We start from the raw sequence: 19,480 nt of genomic DNA on the forward strand, positions 1-19,480 counted from the left end.
CTGTCAGCAGATGACTTCACAAACAGAACTACAGAAACTACAGTGCGAGGTGCAAACCACTAGTTCATGCAAAAACAGGATGGCCCTGTGAAGAGGATACTTAAGGAAACTTGGCCCGTGAATGCCCCGACCCAGGGTTTCTCAGCAGAACATTGCTTGAGCATCATACTCCCCCCACCGGCTTGTCTTCTTCCTACAGTGCATCCTGGTGCCATCTCTTCCCCAGGTAAACAGTGAACGTGTACCCGGCCATCCACATGATGTAAAAGAAAAGTGGACTCATTGGATCACACAACCTTCTGCCATTGCTCCAAGGTCCTGTTCTGACACTTGAATGCCCATTGTTGGTGCTTTTGATGGTGGACAGAGGTTAGCATGGGCACTCTGACCAGTCTGACCAACCCCATACGAAGGATGGTGCGCTGTGTGTTGTCACACATTCCTCCCGTGACCATCATTAAACTTTTTCGCAACTTGTGCCACAGTACCCCTTCTGTCACTTCGGACCAAATGGGATAGCCTTCATTTCCCTTGTGCAGCATTGAACCTTGGGCGTCCAACACCCTGTCGCTGATTCGTGGTTTGTTCCTCCTCGGACCACTGCCAGTAGGGACTCGCCACTGCTGACCGGGAGCACCCCACAAGCCCAGCTGTTTCGGAGATGCTCTGACCCAGTCATATGGCCATAACATTTTGGCCCTTGTCAGAACTGCTCAGGTCTTTGCGCCTGCCCATTTCTCCCATATCCAACACATCAACTACGAGAAACAACTGTTTGCTTAATCTGTGACTGGTCATAATGTTTTGGCTCATCATTATGGGGGCGACATGGCTCAGGCAGTAAGAGCAGTCGTCTGGCAGTCGGAGGGTTGCTGGTTCGATCCCCCGCCCGGGCTGTGTCGAAGTGTCCCTGAGCAAGACACCTAACCCCCAAATGCTCCTGACGAGCTGGTCGGTGCCTTGCATGGCAGCCAATCGCCATTTTGGATAAAGGCACTATATAAATGCCAACCATTTACCATTTACCATTTACCATTTACCATTCATCAGTGTATGTGAAACATGGTGGTGGGGGTGTTATTGCTTTGGCATACAGTGTCAGAAAGTATTCAGACCCCTTCAATTTTGCACCTTTTTTTGTGTTGTAAATTTAATTTTAAATGGAAAAAATAGCCATTTCTTCCCATCAATAAAGTCTCAATAACCCATAATGACAGTGAAAACATGTAAATATGAAAACATAATCTGGCAGTGGTGAGTAGCTGCTTTAGACTTGGTACATGCAAGACAAACTATTATCGTGTTCATGCATTTTGCTGCAGAATTTTCAAGTTTGGTTGTTTTCTGATTCATTATTTCTCATGTTCCTCAAGAGTACTTGATTCATTGAGTACCTTCTCTCACCCATTGTGCAAGTACTCAAATAGGATTATGAAGGCCACCTGAATCGCAAAGCAGCAGGTCTTGGAAGCCAGTGTTGCTCTCCATGGTCCTGAAAATGGCAGTGATTTAAAAAAAAAAAAAAAAAAAAAAAAAGGTAAAATTACCATAATCTCTGTGGTTTTCGTCCCAAATATATAAACATGTATTTGCAAAAATATTAACAACAGCATATTCCTTATTAATCTAAAAATCGTTGGCTTGTAAGAAAGGTGGGTCTCTGATTGTTTTATGAATCAAGAAAATATCTTATAGCCACATAATTTCCATATGAGACAGGTTCATGCGTGCACATTTCTATTGAATGTTTCATTGAGTGTGTCTGCCCCACGGACTATTGCTTGTCAATGCAGCTGAAGTTATGGTTAAAGAGCAACTTGATGGGTGTGTTTTATTGTATGCTAATGGAAAAAGCAAGGTCAGATGTGATATATTTTTCCAGTGGAATATTTCTTGATCAATTCAGTTCCATATCTAAACCACTTTAAATAGCTGCATCTTTTTGCAGCATACAAGGTTTGTGGTGATATTAGGGGTTACCTCCATTGGTTAATCAAAAAAACTAACAAGTTTCAATTGGGATCATTATCTCCACAGTTCACTCACATTTGATGCAAGGCTTTTTCATTAATGTATACTTTGCCATATGAAATCTTGGTCTTTGCCACTCTCTGCCTTACTGATTTTAATTCTCTGGTCTCCATTTCTCAAATGCCACCAACTGAGTGTAGTGCGCAGTTTTTTTTTTCCTTGGCAATTATGACATTACAGCTAAAGTACAGCTAGGTTTCTGGTATACAGGGTTGTGATAAAGAATTTGCTCTGATTTACTCTATTGTTACATATTTTTCACACTGAATGGTTTCAGATCTTTAGACAAAATGTAGTATTAGACAAAGGGGACCAGAGTAAACACAAAACAAGTTTTTTTCAATTATTTTATTTATCAAACACCCAAATCACCCATGTGAAAAATTAACTGCCCTCTTAAGCATAACCGGTTGCACCACCTTTAGCTGCAACCAAACCCTTCCTGTAATTTGCTATCAATCTTTCACTCTGCTGTGGAGGAATCTTAGCTGGCTCTTTGCAGAACTGGTTTCATTCAAAATAGGTAGCAATACCAATATGAAGACTTCTTTGAAGACCAACCAACAATACATGCCGCATAATACTCAATTTTTTAAATGATATTTCAAAATAAATTCTCACTACCTGAAACTTATAATTATTTGGTGAACACAGCTCACTTCATCACAACATTGCTTGGTACAGTGCCATGGATATTACCAAGATATTCACATTTGGTTGCACTTCTACTAATTTGGCTAGTACTTGTGGTCTACATAAACTCATTGACACCGTCAATATAAACATATAGGGAATAAATGATGAGTTTAAAAGTGAGAATATTTCATTTGAGTATCAAAGCTCTTGTCAATCCAAAATTAGTTCAGCCGCAAAAAAAAAAAAAGGATCTTGACATTTAGCAAACTGTCTGAGAAATTGTGTTCTGAGCTTGCCTAGGTTGAGGGGGAAATGGATAGAGCAATGTACTGGCAAATCATGACTTCAGGAACTCCAGTTTGCTAAAAATCTGGAATGAACTCACTTTTCTGCAGCACATTTCCTCATAACAAGATCAGGACTACACTGGAGTGGCTGAACAAGGAGCAAGTGATGTTTTTTCTTTTTTGAGTAGCCACATGAATGTCCTGACTAGACATATAAATATGCGGTAAAACTTTAAAATTGCTGTCCATCTGTGATATCCAACTGTCAACACAGACCTTGAATTGAATTGTCCAGGAAGAGTGGTTCCTTAAGAATGCCTCCAATTCAGCACAATGCGAAGTGAATCATTTGAAGGGATAATGTGACTGCCAGTGGAATTAGCTGTCTATTGCAGCAGTTATGTTGACAGTCAGTTTTAGTGTAAGAGAGCAACGCCCTAAATTCTTTATCTTGTTTTGAAATCACACTACAGCCTTTGGCTGATGTTTCAAATCAATAAACTGGGCATTGAGTGAATGAATGAAACTATAAACACACTTCCGAGATCGGCAAGTAAAGCCCCAACGAGAAGTCAGTGGGCTTGAAAACACCTTATCCTTAAAATTATGTGCTAAAACAGATACTTTAGTAAATGACAAAAGTAATATATGGAACAAATATAATTTTGCACATATAATTCAGAGGCAATTTCCATATTCCTCATTAACAATAAAAATAAAAGTTTCAAAGTGATTGGGATTGCAGTTCCATCTCCTTGTAGCGTGGAAAAAATGAAGTTTATGATTGTGGCTTTCGGAATACTAATGAATACTAATGATTAATCCGGTAAAAAAATCACATTAAAAGAGTGTTTTAATTCTCCAGAGGGAAACAGCCTGCCGTTACATTTAAACTGCAACAGAAATGCAAGCCACCAAAACTAAACAAGCTGATCTTTGTAGAAATACAAGTTTTAATTGAGTAAGTCTAGACTACTTAGCAGTTATTATTCTACTTGTGGTTTTCTAACTAACCTCATAATAGCTTGCTTGTCATATCTTTTATAAGTTGTGAATTGATTTTTATTAATTAACAAATGATATTGTTTTTTTAACAGGCTACTCTCAACACAAGCATTCAGGATTAATTGGTAAAACTGCTACTTCTTCATTTTGGATCTTAATCTGGAACATAATTATTCATAGTTATCCATTTATAATGCAAAAGAAATGCCAAATAAAAAATTATAAAAAGTATATCGAATAATTTTTTTATATCCTGTCTGAACAGTTTTAACATGGGAATCGGTGCACTTAAATCCTCAACCGCTCAGCATCAGCCAGATGCTGTTGCAATTGGAACTAAATATTTTTGCTTCATGAAATTTCATTTCCATTTCAACTATCAGTGAATTCATAGCTTCCATAAAATGATTGATGCCATTTTATTCAGATGGCAAGCGAGCTTGCCAATGTCAGCCATCCAGGCTCCCAAGTTAGCTGTTATGTAACAATGGCTTGTGTTTGATTTATTAATAGCTAATATAATGCAGCCTATTAATCAAGGTTGAAGCAAAGCAGTGTCATTCGTTCTCATTGAAAATAGGCTTGTTTAAACGTGTGTGCCTTCGCTATTTCGTTGTTATACAGCTCCACTAGCTAGCTTGCCAACATTCACTGGGCTTGCTGTCCTGCTTGCCGAGCCGACCATTGTATTCGAGCAGGAGAAAGAAGCTCTGCTGTACTGTGTCACTTCAGTTTCATGCCTTCATTGTCAATGATTGAGTTGTACAATGAAAAGATTTTTAAAAGATACATTTCCACATTCAGAATCCATATCAAGACAAATAATCATGTCATGTAGCTGTTTGTTCTCTAAACAAACGATCAAGTTCTAATGTACGGCAGAATTAATTATTAGTCATTTGTTCCCCTAAATAGCATGCAACAGCAGCTCAAAAGTCTCAGAGAACTGTTCCATTAATGAATAATAGGAAATTGTGTCACCCCTTTGTTTTGAATTGTTCTGGGTTTTGGGTGACAAATTGACTAAGGAAGATGAAGGATGACCTCTTTTCTGTTGCAGAACATAGTAACATAATTAAATATTATTAGTGTTCCTCCTCATTAAATGATTGTTAACCATTTGCTTAATCTGTTGCTCACATACTCAAATCCAGTTTATTTTTTATTTTTGGGACCAGTTTATCTGCATTTGACTTGGGCATCATTGAGCAATTCAAGTGTCCAGTTGGCTAACAGAGACATTGTTGAGCAATTCAGGTGCCCTGGCAGCCGACCGAGACATCATTACAGTAAGTAACGAAGCTTGGAATATCCTGAATCAGTCCACAGCATATAATATATAATATATAATGTATAACAACAACAACACGGACTAATGATATCATTGGGATCACTTTCAGAGAGATTTCTTTCCAGTCGCCTGAATGATAAAAACACTTTGGATTAGTCTGATAGATCAGAAACACCCTACAGGACCGAGGTGTGGATGTGTCAGTGACTACTGTCTGCAGAAGACTTTGCAAACAGAACTCCAGGGGCTACTGTGCAAGATGAAAACCACTAGTTAGCTGTATCAGAGTTATGGCAAGAGCAGTATGGCGACTCAAAGGAACTGCGTGAGAACCAAAGCATCCCCCCTCATCTGTGAAACATGGTGCTGGGGGTCGTTGGGCATGTTTGACTGACACAGGTGCTGGCTCACTTGCCTTCATTGATAACTTAAATGCTGATAGCAGCAGCAGAATTAATTCTAAATGGTACCGAAGCACTCTACAATTTCCAATGTGCTGGAGTACAAAACAACCTAAACAACAACAAAAAATATATATATAAAATGTGTCACTGTCCAAATACTTTTGAACTGCACTGTAGTTCTTGGTGTGAAAAGGCCTCGCCACTAGGCATAACCGCTTGCCCAACGGCAGGATCATAGATTTGATTCAGCGCAGAGCATTTTGCTGCGAGGGCTTGTGCTTTAGCTGGAGCTGCCACCTACAGTAGCAGCCCACCCCAATATCTGAGTCCCTTCCTGAGGGATAAGTCAGCATTCATCCATCTTACTCCTGCAGTTGCCACAGCGCCTTTCAGTCCTTGCACACCGCCAGCACATTGTGTGGGTGTAGCGGAACAGCGAGTCATTCAACAGAATGCCATTGGGGAACCCACTTTGAAAAGCTGATGTTCTGATATTCATCCTTGCGGTCTCTGCTGCGATTCGCGTTGTATCCAAGAGACTCGGGGGGCCTCCTCTGATTACTGGTTAACTGATTAAAATTGTCGTGATTCATCCACCGAGGAATTAATGACTGAAGAATCTTTCTCTTTAGGATGCCACTTACCATTACTGCGAGAGCTCCACAGTCCCAGCGTGCTGCCCGTTTATATATTCCCTTTTAATCTGGGCTCGCAAACGGAAGCCGGGCCATTCGTCTTTTATGTCCTGCACGCTTTTTAAAATGTAAATATGCGTCAGCCTTAATTGCAGCAGCCTCGTTCGCGAGGATAACCTACAGCCAAGGTTGTCTATGTTTAGCGCGTCAAGGCCCCCCCGCACCGCAAATCCGGAATCGCCGACGCTCGAGTTAATGGAGAGAAACTGGGGATTTAAACTATTTAAGATTAGGTTTCTGAAGACGCGTACTGGTCTCACGTCCCCCTCGGCTTGCCTAGAGAAATTAAATGAGAACATTATCACAGACGAGTGTAAAATATTTGAGGTCAGTTTACTGATGATGACTAGATGCATATGAAGTTGTTCTACGCAATAAAATGTTAAGTGTTGAATCCACTCTGGCAGAGGACGTGGTTCCTATTAGACTCGTGTGCTCTGTTAAAGAGTTGAAGTAAAACCGAACATTGTACTGTGTAAACGTGCCTGCGGTGTTCTCCCTGCTTGGCTGAGAAACTGAAGTCGCTCTTGTGCTTATATTTATCATAGGTGAAACATATCACGCTGTAGACAATACAAATGCTTATCTAAGCTCTGTACTCATGTTGTACACACTCATGTTGTAACTTCAGGCTCTGTGGCTGCTCCACGGCTTACAAATAGCGCAGAGCTTTGGTGAGAGAGTGCCTCATGAGTGATATTTTTGCTTGTCGCTTATGCCTTAAAATTACAATCTACAGTGGAAAAACAGCATTTAGAAAATGGCTCACTGCTAGATAAACACATGCAGGCATCTGCCTGATGAACAGTGGGGTGCAATAAATCCCTACACGATTCAACACATTTGGATATCTTGTTAGCAATATCTTTACTGGTATCAGTATATTCTTTACACATAAGATGATCTTTTTGAGAAAGATCCAAATTTTACTTTACCGCTTTTACTCAAGTGCTAGCTCTAAGTGGAATAGTTATTTTACACAGAAATGGTATATTTTGAGTGGTATTTCATTTGAGATTCCACTCATTCAGCCATTCCACTAGCTGCGGGAAACTCCATTGACGTTTTTGTCACCGTCTCTTATACGTTCACGGTGGCCCCAAGGGCCCCAAAGGAATTCATCTCGGTACGGAAGAAACTGTAATTGTTAATGACTAATATCTGAAGTGTTCAAAGTCTGGTTCTCTTGTTCCTCTTTCTAAAACAACCATGTCCTCCTTGATGAAGCTCTGCATCATATGACCATTAAAATAATTTACTTGAGGTGCATTTCTTTGGTGCTGAGTGTGCAGTCCCAAGGCAGATGTTTTATGTTCAGACATTCATTTATTTAGAAAAATGCCATCGAGTTCCATACCTTTAACTAGAACCTTGTCCATTGGATTCAGGGACTATACTGTAATGGAGAGCAATTGTTTAACTGAAATTGTGTAAATATCCAGGTAATTGCAGGTGCCCTGTTCTCTGAATGTATTGTACCGCAGACACATTTGAGTGACGTTGACGTTGACGTTGAGTCATCCAGGATTTACTCATTGTAATCTCCATAAACAAATCAAAGACTCCAATTTCCTTATCACACAATGCCACCGAGTCTACTCTGTGATGTAGAGACCGAGAACTCATTTTGGCTCTAAGGTAGTGGTTCGTTTCAAGAATGAAGTGTGCCACCTGTCTTTAATGGTATGGAACAACGCAGTAAATTACGTGTTTTTGTTTTGGGTGGAGCTGCGCCTTTAAAGTTGGGTCGTGTTAATAAAGAGGTTGCATTGCCCTTTGTGATCCAGTCTCCTTTGTAACGATGCAGAATACAGAGTTTGTGAAAAGTGCTGGTGTATGGTCTGAACATCTGCAGATATCTGTATCCTTCAGCGTGGGGGTTTCGAGAGCAACAATTTCCCCAATCGCTGCTCTGTTTGTTCAGCTCACACAGGTGCTTCAGATGTGCAATCTGCGTTTTACAAGGGAAGAATTTATTTATGCAGGGTAAATTGACTGAGCATGTGTGCTCTTTTGTAGCAATGCTCTGTTAATGCCCCCCCCCCCCCAGTAGCCTGACATAATACTAATACATCATCACGTGCTGTTGCCAGGCAGCCTGTCACATAGGATGTACATAGTTCCTCAATTTTGTCACATTTCTAAGAAAGGGTAACTAACCATGTTCCTGTTCTTCCATTCAGATCTATATTTTACTAAGTAAATCTTTAAATGTCTTAACATTTAGCCTAAGTCTTTAAATATTAACTACATGCTGTGGCTAAATTGTATTGGAGATTTCATTCATTTTCCTATATAAAATATACTTAACTCCACATCTGCTGGGAACATATTGTTGGCTAATGGTTTCAATTAACAAGGCGAATTCACTATCAGAAGTTGTTTTATTTCACCTCCTTTCCACCGCAAGATAATTCTGTGCTCATTAAACTCAAACAACCTTCTTTAATTGCATTGTCTAGCCAAGTTTTGAAACTATTTTTCCCATTACGTAATTCAGTGGTGAATTTGGTTCATATTAACTTAGACTAGTATAGTAGTATAGTATACATTGGATTCTGTGTATTCTTAAGTTTGTTAAGCACATTACTCAAGGCTACATCAACCCCCAACCAAACCTGCACCCATTGGGTCATCTTTTATATGAGGATATTAGGCTCTGTGTTGGAGACTCTACAGTTTTTTCAGAACTTGGCCAGTTTGGAGAGCTTTCCATTTTGTTTTCAATAGCATGAATCCCTAGATCCCTAGATATCAAAGTATTTGTCAGTGACATTATTTAGATTTATTATCCCGAATCTTTGACTGTGTCCTCTTAAAATGTCCAACAGCTTTGATTTTGTAGCCAATTACATTTTATTTGAATGAAGTTATCATGAAAACAGGCTGGCTTAGCAACTGTTTGTTGCTAAAAATGTTCTTTTAATGGGAACATCAAAATCACATCCCATCATGTCATCATAAAATATCTGAGACCACCTGCCTGCAGACAAGCTGGCTTTACATATTAAAATATTTAGACAAACTGCAAATGTTTCATTTATGTGTTTTCATGTGATCTATTTGAGCTTTTTTCTTATTTTTCCTCCCACAGAATAATTTTTTTCTCCAGATAATACAATTATTCCTCTTTCACAGTCTATTTTATGTAAGTGTTAGTGCAAAGTGTTACATTAACAGTATCTGAACAAATGGCTTAACACATGGAAACAATGAAGGAGTCTCGCCTATCCTTGTTTGATTAAACTGGGACCTTTGAAATTGGTATTAAAGAATATAGGGAAATAAGCTGTAATATAAAGGTTCAGTTTATTTTATTATCATATCAAGTGCAGGTTTCTCATGTGTCATGCATGTTCTACAAACTGAGTATCACTACTTGAATCATGTTATGTTGACTTGGACTTGGAATAGTACTTTGGTCAATTTGCAGTGTACTGTAAATGCTGCATATTTTACTTAGCTACTTTTTGCTGAAGCTTCTCTGGTTATAAACCCTTTTGAAGGGTAGGTACATAAAACATGAGTCTCACCCATCTTTCTAATTCAGCAAAATCTACATAAGTCCTTTCCCTCAGCCTCTACAGCACACAGCGACTGGAATAAGTACACCAGCAAATTATGTAGATATGAATTTCAATTTCATTGTTTACACTGTCGCCTCACAGCAAGGAGGTCCTGGGTTCGAATCCCCGTCGGCCGGGGCCTCTCTGTGCGGAGTTTGCATGTTCTCCCCGTGTCTGCGTGGGTTTCCTCCGGGTACTCCGGTTTCCTCCCACAGTCCAAAGACATGCAGGTTAGGCTGATTGGAGAGTCTAAATTGCCCATAGGTATGAGTGTGTGAGTGAATGGTGTGTGTGCCCTGCGATGGACTGGCGACCTGTCCAGGGTGTATTCCTGCCTTTCGCCCAATGTATGCTGGGATAGGCTCCAGCCCCCCTGCGACCCTGTTCAGGATAAGCGGGTTAAGATAATGGATGGATGGATGGATGTTTACACTGTTTGTTGTAATGGAAAATTTCATTTAAGGCTGTACTGGTTTGCAGTCTCTGTTCCAGCATGGCAGATGTAATGGGTCCAACGAGATAAAGCCACCCCATTATGTAGAACCGTAGTTTTCGGACATGAATGTTTAACAGATAAAGAACACCACAATATCCTTTTTCCCTAAGTATGTTCAGCGAATTAATATGCAGCCAGGTGGCGCATTGACATCCAACCGTGCCCGTTGCTGAAACGGTCCTCAGTCCCCATTGCGTTTACCGAAGGAGTGGGTGGTAAAAAGCTGGAGTTGAGGTTGTTTGACAGCGTATGCGTTGTCCTGATATCTGATGCCATTTTCAGTGCCGTAATACTCCCTCCTGTGAGATTCGGTAGGCCTTGCGGTGCACAGCCCGAACTGCGAATGCCTGCTCTGTGGGAAATGTCTTTGAGATAACTGGGTTGGTCCTGGGAAATGAATGTGCGGCAAAGCCGCATAATTCTTACGTCTTCAAAGCCGAGTTCACTGAAAAACAGGATGGAGACAGCTCGGATGTGGAAAAAATGCCATTCATCCTCCTCCAAATTGAACACCCCTCCCAAGTCACCGCCTTGCACTTGAAATGGTGCTCAATTGACTATTTATATGAGTCAATTGTGCATTCTTTATCTAGGCTCTGTACTAGGAGTTCAGTATTGGGTAGTGTTTGCTGTTCTACAGCTTGTAGAAGTAAGGTCCAGGATTAGAGGTTCTCACCAAGTAGTCTTTTTGAGGACCTTCCCGAGGTCGACCGTTAGTGTTGATGATAGTGCTGATCACCGTAAACACCTGCACGCACTCACATACATGGAAACACACACGCACACACACACACACATATACATACATACACACACACACACACTCACGTACACTCCTATACATACTCGCACACATACGTATGCAAACAAAACACACACATGCACACACACACACATACATACACATACACTCACAAACACTCACATACTCACACATAATCACGCGCATGCACATACACATGCAAACAAAACACACAAACACACAAAAAGACAGGCTATCCAGGTGTTTTTTCCTGAAATGTAACTAGCAACTCTTCGGTCATGTGCACTAGTACAGAAGTGAGGGCGGTCACATGAGGCCAAAGGGCTGAAAGGCAAATGGGAGAGCCTCACAGGTGTTCTCTAACCGCACAGCGTACCAGCGACAGGGTCCCCCCTGCTGCCCCCGATCCCGACCCCAATCCTGACCCCAGACACCGCTGAGTCGCAGCTGCTTTGTGTGTCCAGACACAAGATCTCTCCACTCCACAAACCAGCCACCGTCTGCTGCTGACAGCCCACTCCAGACAGAAAACAGCCATTGTCCCATCCGTGCACTCCACCTCAAAATAGTTCTTGTAATTACCTCAAAGCTGTGTAATTGACGAGAAACCACTTCTTAAACACGGTTAATAATCTGTTATGTAGTAGTAATGTATGCATTTGTTTTTTTATTCCCGACAGCTCACCACCTGTATGGTCTTATTGCTGGGTGTAATGGCTGGGTCATCTTCCTACTAAAACATGTTTGTTTTAGCAAGGTAGTCATCTACCCTTGGTTGTGGCAAGTTTATTTGGGAACCATATGCAGGATTCTGTATTATTAATATGCTTGCCATTTCAAGTTGTTTAATGACGAGTACTATTTTTACCTGGCATCTGTTTTTGGCCTTTCAGTGCACTTGCCCTTCAATTGTACTTCCTACTGCTGTTACTCCCTACCAAATGTGCATCCCATTTATGTGAGCAGGAGAACTTTTATTATAGTTTATATAAAATAAAAGATGGCAGTGTCACAGGTCGTGTTAACACAGGATTTTGTGTTTTTTTACACACCAATAAGAGCCAAAACGCAGGAAACAGACACTACATTCTATAAAAGCAGATATTGGTCTGACATTTGAGTTGAATATTGATCATAATATTCTATTGGTTGTATTGCAAGAATTAAGTGTCGAAAACAAGATTTCATGCTGTAGCTAGCTTTTTGAAGAGAATGCAAGAGTGTGTCAATGAAGAGTGTGTCATCCTTTTACGGTGGCCAATGGAAAACAATAAAAGTCTAGTAATAGGCTACTGGAGTGCTATATTGTAGGATGTTTTGGTATGGGTAAAAGTTTGTTGGTCTCGTTTTTGATTTTGAGATTTTGTTGCGCAGGCTAAATCTCCACAGTTGTGTTATTTCTTCCTACGTATATAGGGCTAATACTTGTGCTTGCTACGAGCACATACATATGTTATAGGAAGGGCGTTTCATTGTTGGTTTGGGTTTACAGTATGTGTATCCTGTGCTTGTTGTATTGTTTTGCGGTAATGTTGGTTTTAAAAAGAAAAACGTTACATATTTGTGTGTTTTATACCGCTACAGGGGGGTATAGAATTGGAATAGTCTCTAATAGTGTCCTATGACAGAATGACCGTAGTATCATGGGATGGCTATAAGAGGGCTGGAGCAGGCAAAGAGCCTGTGGGAAAACCTACCTCATCGGCCTTCCCACTTTTTCACGGGTTGGGCGAAATTCGTTCTGCCTACACCACTGTAGCTTGCTCCACATTTTGCCACAAATATAAATCACTTTGCTATTATCAATTTACTATTTTTAGCTTGCTTGGCAAAAATACATTTTTATCATAATGGTAAAACATTATTTGTAGCTTATTTCATTCCGCATCTGTTACAAGTGTCATAATACAATTATCAATGACAATTATTGTGCTATTAATGTGAATTGGCATATTATTTTAAAAAAAGTTTTTTTTATCAAATTAGAATTAGTTTCATACCCAGGTTTTTAAATATCCTGCAGCATTCCAGGACCGTTGGATACCCTGGGTAATAAGGAGTCTTGCTTGGCTGCTGTAGAAGAGCTAGTTCCTGTGGGCTAAATTGTTCACATCTTGGCAGATAGTAATTGACTCATCTGTCAGCCAAGCAAGTCTCCAAACTGATATACATTACATAAAGTAGGTTCATCGCCAGGTACTAGTCCTTGACATGCATTTTAAGTGAAGGAAAATATGCATTATACACAGTGAAAAGCAAAAGTGGGTTTATACCCCTGTTCAGTTGCTCAACCCTCATTCAGTCGGGTATAGCCTAAACCTACACCTTACCTTAGAACCTGTAGTGATATTCCTTTGGTTGGCTACCGTTATGATATTGGTGAGGAATAAATATGAATTGGAATATGAAACCTTCAGGAATACTAATAATATCTTCCTCAGCTGCTAACAGCAAATGATGGAATCTGGATGGATCAATTTTGTAGATTTCACGGGTGCAGTAGCACAGACGGCCTGTAAGCCGTAAGGTGCTGAACGATTTCCATGTTAAAGCCATGGTGAAATCATCAACATTATTCATAGAACCTTTCAATCTTTGCACTGTAATTGATTTAGTATTACAGGTTTAAATATAGATCACTGGGAGAAATGAAGGATAGTCCTTACGGATGACATTACAAGCATGAGCCATGATCAAACAAATCTTTTTTATAACTAACTGCTTAATACAGTGCTAATGCCAGAATCAGGAATATGTGTATGTTTAATGAAGCCCTAATGAAATCAGTGTTAGCAAGTAGGCTATTTTTTGCTGATAGCTGTCATTAAATGGCACTGCCTGCATGTGTTGCAGTGCCCCTAAGGGAGCTGCTTGGGAGACCTTATACAGCTACAACCTCTATCCAGGAATCAAACTAACGATATATATTTTTTATAGGTCCCTAATAAAAGTCAGCCAAATTCCTCCGGTCCAACATAAAATATATAGCTGGCAATATATAGCTGGCACAGGCTAGAACTGTTGACAGTTATATGGAAAACATAATTAATATTTGTGGTGCTTGCCGAGCATTATAACCTCACAATATGATATACTTGTTAATCTTGACCTATTGACCTTCAGTTTGTCACTCTATATATGTTTGTCTCATATTATTTCCGCAGAGCTGAAGGGAGTTGGCTTTGATGTCAGTTTATGCAGCAAGTGAGTAAGCTGTTGCTCCAGGTTCTCCCTGAAGGGCATATCACTTCTGTAGAGCATCTGTACTCAGGGTGACCCTGTAGTCACTAGAACATTCCAGCTCTCGGGCTCAGTGTTTCTCAGTGGGAGTGTCCCTGATTGAGCTGGGACTGCCAACAGAGCCTGCTTATGTGGGTCATTAGTGAGACGTTCCGACCGCACCACATCACGCAACGGTCTTCCCGCTCCCTCCCCAAAGGATTCCTCGGATGTTTCTGCTCGTGGGAGCTTAGATTCCATGCCTTAGTTGGAAATCACAGATTTTTCACTATAATTTTCACATTTCCACGTCTGTCAGAGGATACGCTGGGACGATCTTAACCCCACTGAACCGTAATGAAATGTTAGTTATACAGCTGTCAGCGGATTGGCCTTAAAGGCCCACATGCGTCGGTGTTCTCTTCCTCGTTTTAGTATCTAAAACGCCTGCAAAACATCCCTAACCCTGCCTTCAGAGCCCAATTCCCCCTCCCCCACCACCTTCTCTGGTCAGCTCTCTTTGTGAACATTTAACAAAGTCATCCAAGAATTATGCTAAAACATTTGTCATGTCACATGGGAAATCATTTTGAAAATGACTTGGGAGAATTGCAGTTAGACCCTAAAACAGGGGTGCACAACTGTATGTCTGATCTACGTACTGGTTTTTGTTCCAACCAATTACCTCAATCTTAGTTTTCTGAGATCTCTAAAACTACTACACTGGTTCACTCCTGTACTGGATCAGTAAAATCTGTAGATTACACCTGCAGTCTGTGACTGTAACTGGTGCTCATACATATCAGATTTAGACATGATTGAGCTAATTCAATAAAGAGCAGAAGTAGCCACTCAATCCTGAAACAGATTGGCCCTTGCTGTGCACCCCTGCCCTAAAATATGCATACTTCAACCAAAATTGCAATTGTTTTACTTGGATCAGGAACACAAACCGAAACTCCAGGATGATGATCGAAACACGAAAAATAAGCAGGTGGACCTTTTAGGATATTGCTCTTTTTTGTATTACTAGCCAAAATAAATTAAATGACTTGGGACTTCAGCCCCAGCTTATCACCCATTCGAATATTTACGCCATTAATTTCCTGTGCCTCAAAGGAAATTGTGGGATGGTGCATATAAAGCACAAGTCTGAATGCGTTTGGTTTTCCTTGGCTGGGAATCTTGGGTTTCTGCACACCAACAGCAGGTATCACCTGGAAGAGAGGTCCCTACACCTGTCAGTGCTGAGGCAGGCTGTGGATAGCAGTGCCAAGCACTTATCTGAGTCCTGCTGAATGGCACAACGAGAATGTGTTACATAACGTAACCCAGTGACAACCCCTGAGGTGAAAAGCACGTTTTTGTATCTCTCAAATCTGAAAGCAGTGCAGTTAACCATTCCCTCCCTGCTACAACATGTATAATTAACATGTTGTCTTACTCTTAAAAACCGTTACTGGAACTATTGACTATCTCCAGGATGTAGATTACACGGTAATCTAAGACAATGCTGATACCTGATTGTTTTTTGTTTTTCTTATTGAGCAGTATTCCTTTATTTTATTTTTTTGGCATGTGATGCTATGTAGTCGGTTTACGTAATATTTCTTGCATGGTGTACAATTCACCGCCACTGCCATTTGGTTAATGATGTTCTTGAATGTTTGTGTGCCAAGCCTGTGTTTTTTCCTGCAGGCAGTTCTCTACAACCACAACTCTTGATTCTCTGCTGTTATTTTTGGCCACCAAAGGGCTCACTGTGAAGCAAAAGGTTGTTGCAGATTCCCACCAAACCGTAAGGCCTTGCCTTCCAATGAAAAGAAAAATCATCAAATCACAAATCATTTGAAATTTAGATCTGTTAATCATTGCTGTTTATGAATATTCAACTGGATTCGTAAACACTAGCGGGATACAGTACATTTGACTAGTTCGCTTCACCAATACCATTGCCCTGAAGTGACTAGAATAGCTCATTGTAAAAAGTGCAACTCTTGGTTTCTAACAGACTCTCCTTATCAAATCTTAACAAGGTTAGAATGAGTCATTCCTGATTTACAAGGCATCCTTTCCCTTAGGTGTGAGTGCAGCTTTTCCAATAAGCGACTCTCTCTCTGAGTCTGTGGTATTTGCAGGAGGAATGGCATTATAGATGGAGGATGCCCAAGAGGCCAGAAATGCAATCCAACAAAGAGAAGAAACAGTCACGCACTGGCATGTGTTTAACTGGATTTCATCAACAGCCATTTAGACTAACAGCTGCTATAAAGTGCCGCGATCCATACACCTTCAAAAACATGTGTTCCTGCCCTGAGAGAAAAGTGTCCACAGATGGAGGCCTAAAGAGGAGAGGGAGAACAGCCGTTGACTTGGTTCACTTAGTGAGGTTGACAGGGCTGTGGGTCATCAACTCTTCAGTGTATATATAGACTTGCATTTGTTTTTTCGGTCTAGCTATAGGATTATTTTTGAAAGCAGGCTCTGATCGGGCTCTGTTAAATGGCTGCTGCCTTTTGTGGTAGCCAGCCAGTCAATCGAATGTGGCTGACAGTACCGGGCCAGTGACATAAACAGGACCGTTTCCTTCAGGCAGCCAATAAGTAACATTGCTGTCCAACATGAATATTGATATTCCCATGGCTCTTGTTGGAACTGAAAGTTGAGTTTGGTATTTCTAAATATTTTGATTTAATAGAATGCTCTGGAGATTGATGCCCTCTAGTCATTTAATGTGTTTTGACAGAGCAAATAAGCTGTGTATTTAAACCAAATATATAAACATGTTTTTTATCATTTACCAAAGTTTGGAAATATGTCTTAATTTTTAAGCTTTATAGTGTCAAACTTGCATAGAAGTTGTACTTTAGTGGATATTAACGCATACTTTTTATTAGCTATGAAATTCACAGGTTGACAGGTTGCCATTTGGAGTGGTGGCTGTTCCATGTCTGCTTCTCCGATAATAAACGATTTTTATAAATAGGTGGTTCAAAAGGGCAAGCTATTTGGCAGCTAACTTTGATTTGAATTTGGTTCAACATTAAATAATCATAAAACAGCATACTTCAAGTTTCTAACTGCATGTAAATGAGATCCCTTATCTCATTATGATATTTGTTGCTGCTTTATTGTTGAACTTTGTTGTTGAAATGACTTTCCTAATGTAAAGCGACATGTAATGTGGGGCGACATGGCTCAGGCAGTAAGAGCAGTCGTCTGGCCGTCGGAGGGTTGCCGGTTCGATCCCCCGCCCGGGCTGTGTCCCTGAACAAGACACCTAACCCCCAAATGCTCCTGACGAGCTGGTCGGGGCCTTGCATGGCAGCCAATCGCCGTCGGTGTGTGAGTGTGTGTATGAATGGGTGAATGGAGAAGCATCAATTGTACAGCGCTTTGGATAAAGGCGCTATATAAATGCCTGCCATTTACCATTTACCATTTAAAGCTCCTTACACTGTGCCATGTTTCATCACATAGTCATCATTTATTTTATTTCCTTGACCTTGTTTGACTGCTTTCCACCCTGTGACCTTCCTGTGTTTTCCCTTCAGGTAGAAAAAATAGTTGACAAGAGGAAAAACAAAAAGGGGAGGGTGGAGTACTTGGTGCACTGGAGAGGCTTCGGGTTCGAGGACGATACCTGGGAGCCAGAGACGCACCTGGCCAACTGCGTGGAGTTCATCCATGAGTACAACCGTCTGAACAGCGACCGCCGGGTCGGCACCTTCCTACGTTCCACACGCAGCTCCCCTAGCTATGGGCACGGCACGGCTAACAACGCCCGCAAGCAGATCTGCCGGCCGCTGTCACACACCAGCGGGAACGCTCTGCCGAAGGTAGTCGGCCCCTCCGCCGTTACCGCCGGCATGCCCGCCGTAGCTAAGCGACAACAGCTGTCGCTCGGCCCCAGGGACACAGACACTAAAGCGGACCCTCAGCTGCTTCTCTCCAGCCAAAAGTACAAAGTACGCGCCAACAACAGCAGCGGCATCGTCGCGGGAATGGCGGTCGCCCACCCCATAGGTACCGGGCGGAGGAGTATGGAACTGACCAAGTCCAGGATTAAAATTCTGGTGCCCAAGAGCCCCATGAAGAGCCGGACGGAGGTGGAGGAGTCCCCCAGCGAGGCGGCCCACAGCCTGGAGACGGCCGAGCAGGGGCCGGACTCCGTACCCCCCGAGGTGGCCCTGCTAGAGAAGCCCCCAGGGGCCCTTCTGGGGCCTGGGGATGAGAGGGCACGCATGGGGACCCGCCCAAGGATGCAGACCATCCTTCCGCCTCCGCAGGTCCCCATCACGCCAGCTGCTGTGCTCACTCTCAACGGCAAAGGTGGGGTGGTCGCCTTAATGCATAGGTGTCAAGTTCCTGGTCTGGAGGGCCACAATGCCTGCTGGTTTTCGGGCACCAGTGATTTGTTTACTGGAGTCATTGATTGGCTAAAGAATCTGCACACCTTGTTCTCATAGCCTTAATTGGCAGCTAATTGAAATGAAGCAACAGAAACCCACAGATACTGTGGCCAGGTTTAGCCACAGGGAGCAATGCAACACTATTTCACAGCCCACCAGAAGCATGTTCTGTCAAGAAAGCAATTACATGCCATACTATATGCATATATCAGGCCTAGATTTACAAATCTAGATGTGGATCTGCATTGTATATCTAGAACAAACCAAGTCCACTGCCTGGGTGGTGTCTGCTGCAATATGAATTCAATTTTGAATAGAGCACTATTCAGCATGTTGACCTTTGTGTGGCCTTGACTTCAGAGAAGCCGGGGTTTAGCTGTATTTGGGCATTGTGGTCTATGCATTGTTTACGTCTGTGTGCACCATGTTTTGGCTGCAACAGTGTCTGAACCTCAACATGATGTGCCAAGTGAACTCTCTGCCCTCGGGTCACTGGTGTGGAACTACTGAGATGGTCTGCAAGTCTGCTTCCTTTCTCCCTCTTTGAAGTCTAGAACAAGAGAACTGTCTCTGGCCAGACAGGCGTGCTTCCTGTGATATCATGCATCGCCATTGTATTCCTTCATAATGGCATTTGTTGCTTAACTAAATTAATTAATTTCATTTTATCTGTAT

At 41.6% G+C, this 19,480-nt stretch overlaps 1 protein-coding gene across 2 annotated transcripts in view; it reads left to right on the forward strand.

The window, feature by feature from the left end:
* The window catches only part of LOC133126544 (chromodomain Y-like protein), a 45,564-nt gene that overhangs the window by 10,365 nt on the left and 15,719 nt on the right, over nucleotides 1-19,480 (forward strand). For both annotated transcript variants that reach the window (XM_061238871.1, XM_061238872.1), the window contains exon 2: nucleotides 17,948-18,725. In XM_061238871.1, coding sequence (XP_061094855.1) covers nucleotides 17,948-18,725 — 778 coding nt within the window. The remainder of the gene's footprint in view (nucleotides 1-17,947; nucleotides 18,726-19,480) is intronic.

This window comes from Conger conger, chromosome 4, assembly GCF_963514075.1.
Source record: "Conger conger chromosome 4, fConCon1.1, whole genome shotgun sequence".
Lineage (NCBI taxonomy): Eukaryota > Metazoa > Chordata > Actinopteri > Anguilliformes > Congridae > Conger > Conger conger.